Here is a 5946-nt window from a genome sequence, read left to right on the forward strand (position 1 = left end):
TAATTTTTAGCATTAGGATTAAGTACATTTGCAGGACTCGTGTTAATTGCCATCTGTAAAATGCAAGTACACTGCTGTCCAAGAATGCTTCAGTGTGTATTATTTAGAGGTGCAACGAACTATCATCATAAAATAATCGGCCGGAACGGGAACTTCTATTTTACATTTAAGCAGTTGACATAACGCTTACATTTCTCAACTCTATTTGCATTTATTTCTAATCTTGATATTTTTCTACTTTTCATTTACTTCTACTTTTCATTTACATGTTTTTACATTGAGAAAATAAGAAGTGGTTAGTAATATACTGCAGTACTTATATTTCAAGTACTTTTATGGGAAAACTTGCAGAATAAACTGTCGTTAACCAAAAATATAATGGCTAAGTATTCATTAGTTTATCAACCAATGGTAGAGGTGCCGATAAAGAGTCAGTGCTGAACGCTTCAGTCAAGTTGCTGACGCGTCCGGTACGGATTGACTATACTATGGTGGGAGAGCTGTTAATAGAGGTTGGACAAGAGTTCTTTTGGCTTGTAATACAAAAAATATTGATAGACAAAATAATTTCTTTTTCTCTCTCTTTCTCCACACACACATATATATTCATATAAATCATTCGAGCTACAAAAGTCCTTTAATATCTAATTCGCTCTACCTAGGAATTGATATATTTTCATATATGTACCGAAGGGGAATTTTTAGTTGATAATAATTTCGTTCCCTCATGGGATCGAACCATCGTCCAACGGACAGGAACGAAATCAGGACCGACAGTGACGTTATCAATTCGGCTAACAGAGAGGCTATAAGTTTATATTGATTCTGACCTTACAAAACCACCTCGAATCGAACTCTGTTGTTTTTTTTTTTTTTTTTCGTAATTTAGAAACTGATATGAAGCCCCCTCTACCATGTTAAGCCAATTCGAAAAATTTTTGACGTACATAGCCATATTATGAATAAATTATCACATCACCGTGATCCAATATAAATCATTCGAGCTACAAATGTCCTGTTAATATCTAAAGTTCGCTCTAACCTCGGAACTTGATATATTTTCATATATGTACCGAAGGGGAATTTTTAATTGATAATAATTTTGTACCTTCGGTACATATATGAAAATATATAAATTCCGAGGTAGAGCGAATTAGATATTAAAGGACATTTGTAGCTCGAATGATATAATATATATATATATATATATATATATATATATATATATATATAATATATATATATATATATATATATATAAAATAATGATAACTTGATCATGAAATACCGTATATAATACGTGGTGCTATGTATAAATAAAGGTAATGCCACGGAGGAAAAATGAAAAGACTAGAAATGCAGAGATCTTTCGGTCTACACGACCCTTTACTTGAGGCACATTAAAGGGTCATGTAGCACCGCCATCTTGAATTGAGTAGACCGAAAGATCTCGGCATTACTCGTCTTTTCATTTTACTGAATACTCTTCCTAATTCCGGCCGCAACTTGATATACTGGTTCCGGTGCATCCTTACTATTATTGTCTAAAGCGAGAAGCCATAGATCCAACTTTCGGAAATTCGCTCCATAAATTTGCTGTAATGACATCAACTTTGAGAATATTGCAGACAAACTGGTCCACTCCATGGTATGAATTGCCTCTTCCGTGAGTCATTCCGCTTCCTTTCTTCTATATCATAGTATGTTTCATCATTCTCAATTTATCACTGATTAACTACACACACTTTAAACTTCAGTTGTAATTTTGTAATTTTCTTACCCGATTCATAAGTCCTCAAATGGTGAAAGTGTAACTAACAAAATGAGGCAGTTTCACTTAATTAAAAACTTCACTATATGGGATCCCTACCCTTTTTTTTTTCTTTTCTCTTTATAAAAAAAGGGGGATGGTTCACTTCTGAATTGGGAGTATTATTAGATGATGAAAGCGAAAATCCTTAGATTTAACCGAGACAATGAAATTGGTTGCATGTATATAATAGATATTTATTAAAGTGGTGAGAGGCCATATATTAATTTGTTGACAAAAAGAGGCCATGAATTTTTAAAAGTGATGTTTCGCCGAATGCAAGTAGAACTTGAATGTGTCAGGTAAAGAAGATAGATTTTAGGGTGGCGCAAAGAACGCTATTTACGAAGGAGAGACTTGAGAGAATCCTTGTTAAAAGTGAGATAGATGAAAAAGACAAATTGGAAGAAAAATCCAGTGAAAGCAAAGGCTCATCATGGTGAGGTTAGCTATGAAATATACAAGCAGACAATGCTTTGTACTATAGGAAGGATGCTGCTGATAACAAGCAAGTTATGGGAGGAATGTAACGTGTTGAAGGCGATACTTATGATGAAAATGGTGTAGGAAAGGGAAGAGATAAACGTTCAACTGGCCCAAAATGTTCAAGGTAAAGTTGTTTTTAGATGAGATACTGCAACATGACCGAAAGTCCCAGCAGGTATATGTGTCGCAGAAAGTGTGATAGAGTTGCTTACTAGGTATTATAGCTATGTGACAAGAGTGAGCAAACTGTATCTTCATGTGGAAGGATAGTCCCTTGATAGGTGTATAAGCATGCTCGTTATACACTGATTTTGAGTGAATCATGAAAGTTTGCTCAGATTTGAAATGAAATTAATTATACTCAAGAGGATGCGGAGGAGCTGTACTTTGTCAGGTATCCGTCAATAAAATAATTTGATAAAAGAAGTGAGAGAGAGAGAGAGAGAGAGAGAGAGAGAGAGAGAGAGAGAGAGAGAGAGAGAGATACACAAACTCGACCACAGGCGAAAAGCTGAATTTCAAGAAACTAAAGTTTGTGTTCGAGTACAAAGCGACGATGGATAGTTGGTTTATAAACAAGTCTTGTAAATCTAAAAGGCTAATCGTGCTTAGTTTTTGTGGTCATGCAGGGTTTTATTATGAGTTGTGATGGACATTCTCCTCGAGAGAGAGAGAGAGAGAGAGAGAGTGTGTGTGTGTGTGTGTGCTTGTGAAGGGGTTGTTTGATAACTTGACCCTGGAAAATAAAAGTGTGTATGGATTGAGTTCACGTTCTTCACTGTTACGTTGTGTTTGTTAGGAAGTTTTTGGTGGGTGCCAAAATCGAAAGTAGAGTGGAAGTTGTGGACTTTGGCGAGTCGGATCATGGCAGTGTTAATGGTTATCTGTGGTTAACAGGCCGTGTGGTGTTTGGCGAAGTACTGACACTATCAAGGACTTTCAGGCGTTTCAGTCTCTTTATTGTTTAGACTATGCATATGAAATAGTATACACTTTCCATCGTCAGCCGTATTGCACATTCCAGATTTATTTTCCAGTTCGCCAAAATAATAATAAACAAGTAGGAAAATTTCGTTTGTGGAGAGGCATAAAATGTACACCAGGATTGTTTAATGTTTGCACCAAGCTTACAGTTGTACAGAAAACCTGCTCTGTGTCTTTTGGAAGTAAGCTGTCTCTTGCAAGTCTTGAACATATAAGTTGACAAATTGAGGTCTTTTAAATGTCACAACAGATGAGCAAATCATAAAGTTTGCAAAGATTTTCTTGGTGAGGGGGATTCCCTTACACCAACTTCTGTGAAAAGACAAAGAGTTTTGTATGTTGGCTTACGAAGTGTCGAGAAGAACGAAAGAGAGCATCAACCCAAACGTCTGACAGACGGTCACTTGAAAACGCGTTGGTATTACGTTGGCCTTGAAAATCTTGAGGAGAAGAGCAAGTAGTTTGACAGAGGTTGAGTTAGATCTTCTTTTCTTCCCAGCTTGTTCCCATTTTTATATGGGGTCGCCATTTTCATCTATTTCTATCCTGCGCTTCTGCCTCATCAATTCCCTTCTCATGTAAGTCTCCTCTCACACAGTCCTGCATCTTTCTTGGTCTCCCTCTTCTTCTTCCTTGAACATCCATCCCCATAGTATGTCTCCCAGCGTGGTCGTCATCTCTCCTCAGCAGGTGTCCATACCATCTCAGCCTCCCTCCTGCACTTTCTTTGACCCCTTATGTAGTCATTTCTGATCCTATCCTCTCTTGTCATCCCAGACAGCCACCTAAGCATTCTCATTTCTGCCACATCCATCTTCTTCTGCTCTGTTTTTCTAATGCTTGCTGTTTCTGTACCATACAGCATTGCTGTTCTTACCACCGTCTTGTGAAATTTTCCTTTTAACTAAGCGGTACTCTTTTGTCACAAAACTCCAGAGGCCGGTCTCCAGTTGTTCCAACCTGCCTGTACCCGATGTTTTACTTCTTCCATGCTTCCTCCAGCGTTAACAAAAGATCCCAAATACTTAACCTTATCAACTCTTTATTTGCGGTCCACCAAGCTGAATACTTTCTCTATCATCCCCCTCATTGGTGGTACACTATATTCTGTCTTAGATCTACTTATTCTCATTCCTCTGTCCTCCAGTACTGGTCTCCACCTTTCCAATTTCACTTCCAGATCTTCCCTGCTCTCTGTGCACAGTAAAATATCATCCACATACAATATATTGCATGGTACTGTCTCCCTTACTTCCTCTATTATAACATCCATCACTATGTTAAAGATAAAATGGGATCAGAGCCAACCCCTGGTGTAATCCTACTCTCACCTCAAAACCCTCTGTCTCCCCAACACTGCTCCTCACTCTGGTAAACACATTCCGGTACATCTCTTGTATCAATCGCACGTACTTCTCTGGCACCATCTTCTCCTCAGACTCCCCCACCTACCTCTTGTCTCGGAACTCGGTCATAAGCCTTTTCAAGGTCAATGAATACCATATGTAGGTCCCTTTGCCTTTTCCCAAATTTCTCCATTAGTTGCCTCAGACAAAATATACCATCTGTTGTTCCCCTTCCCTTCATAAATCCCATCTGCTCTTTACCTATTTGTACTTCTTTCTCAGTCTAACATCTATCATCCTTTCCAGTATCTTCAAAGTGTGGGACATCAATTTAATGCCCCTATAATTACCACACTCTTGGACATCGCCTTCCCCTTTAAAAATTGGGATCAATATACTACCACGCCACTCATTTCGTATCTTTTCCTGTTCAAGGATCTTTATCATAAGATCATACAGTATATTCACTCCTTCATCTCCTAATGCTTTCCATGAGTCCACCGGAATCATGTCTGGTCTGGTTGCCTTCCCATTCTTTTTCTTCAACAGTGCATTTAGTACCTCTTGACCTAGAAAAACCTCCTTACCATGCCGATGTCACTTGCCCCCATCCTCTCTTATTACTCTCTTGTTTTTCTTCATTTAACAACTGTTAGAAATATTCTTTCCATCTGTTCACAATGTCTTCCTCCTTTCTAAGTACTACACCATCTTGATCTTTTATTTGTTTGATATGTGCAATATCTTTCGTGCTCTTATTTCTAGCCTTTGATAGCTTGATCATCTTCGTTAATCCTTTCTTTGTCCCCAGCTCATTATACACATCATAAGACTTTGCTTTAGCTTGGGCTACCACCTTTTTCACCATCTTGTTTATCTCTCTGAACCTATCTCTGTCTTCCGCCGACTGTGACTCTTCCCATCTTTTCTTTGCCTCCTTCTTATCTTTTATTACTTTCTCAATGTCTTCATCCAACCACCAGCTCCCCTTTTCTTCCCATATGATACCAGATGTCTCTCCTAGCAGCTCTTTTCCATGCCTTCTTATTACTGCTGGATTTCGTGCCCAACATTCTTGAACATCTTCAAACCCTATATCAATATCCTCCAAAACCCTCCTCTTAAACTCTCTCTTCTTATCCCCTTCCTTATCTAATTTGTACCATTTAATTTTCCTTATCCCTTTAGCTTTGGTTTTTCTTTCCCTTTTTAACTTCAAAACCATGGCATGAGCAGTCTGTGGTTGGGGGGCTACATGGTCGCCTGGAATAACTTTGCAGTTCTTGACCTCCACCAGCTTGGTACCTTTTATACAAGTAG

General features: G+C 38.2%; 1 protein-coding gene across 1 annotated transcript in view; it reads right to left on the reverse strand.

Moving 5' to 3' along the window:
• Positions 1-5278: 5278 nt before the first annotated feature.
• The window catches only part of LOC135224864 (uncharacterized), a 1862-nt gene continuing 1194 nt past the window's right edge, over positions 5279-5946 (reverse strand). Inside the window, exon 4 of the mRNA XM_064264189.1 lies at positions 5279-5718. Coding sequence (XP_064120259.1) covers positions 5279-5718 — 440 coding nt within the window. The remainder of the gene's footprint in view (positions 5719-5946) is intronic.

Source organism: Macrobrachium nipponense, chromosome 12 (genome assembly GCF_015104395.2).
Source record: "Macrobrachium nipponense isolate FS-2020 chromosome 12, ASM1510439v2, whole genome shotgun sequence".
Taxonomy (NCBI): domain Eukaryota; kingdom Metazoa; phylum Arthropoda; class Malacostraca; order Decapoda; family Palaemonidae; genus Macrobrachium; species Macrobrachium nipponense.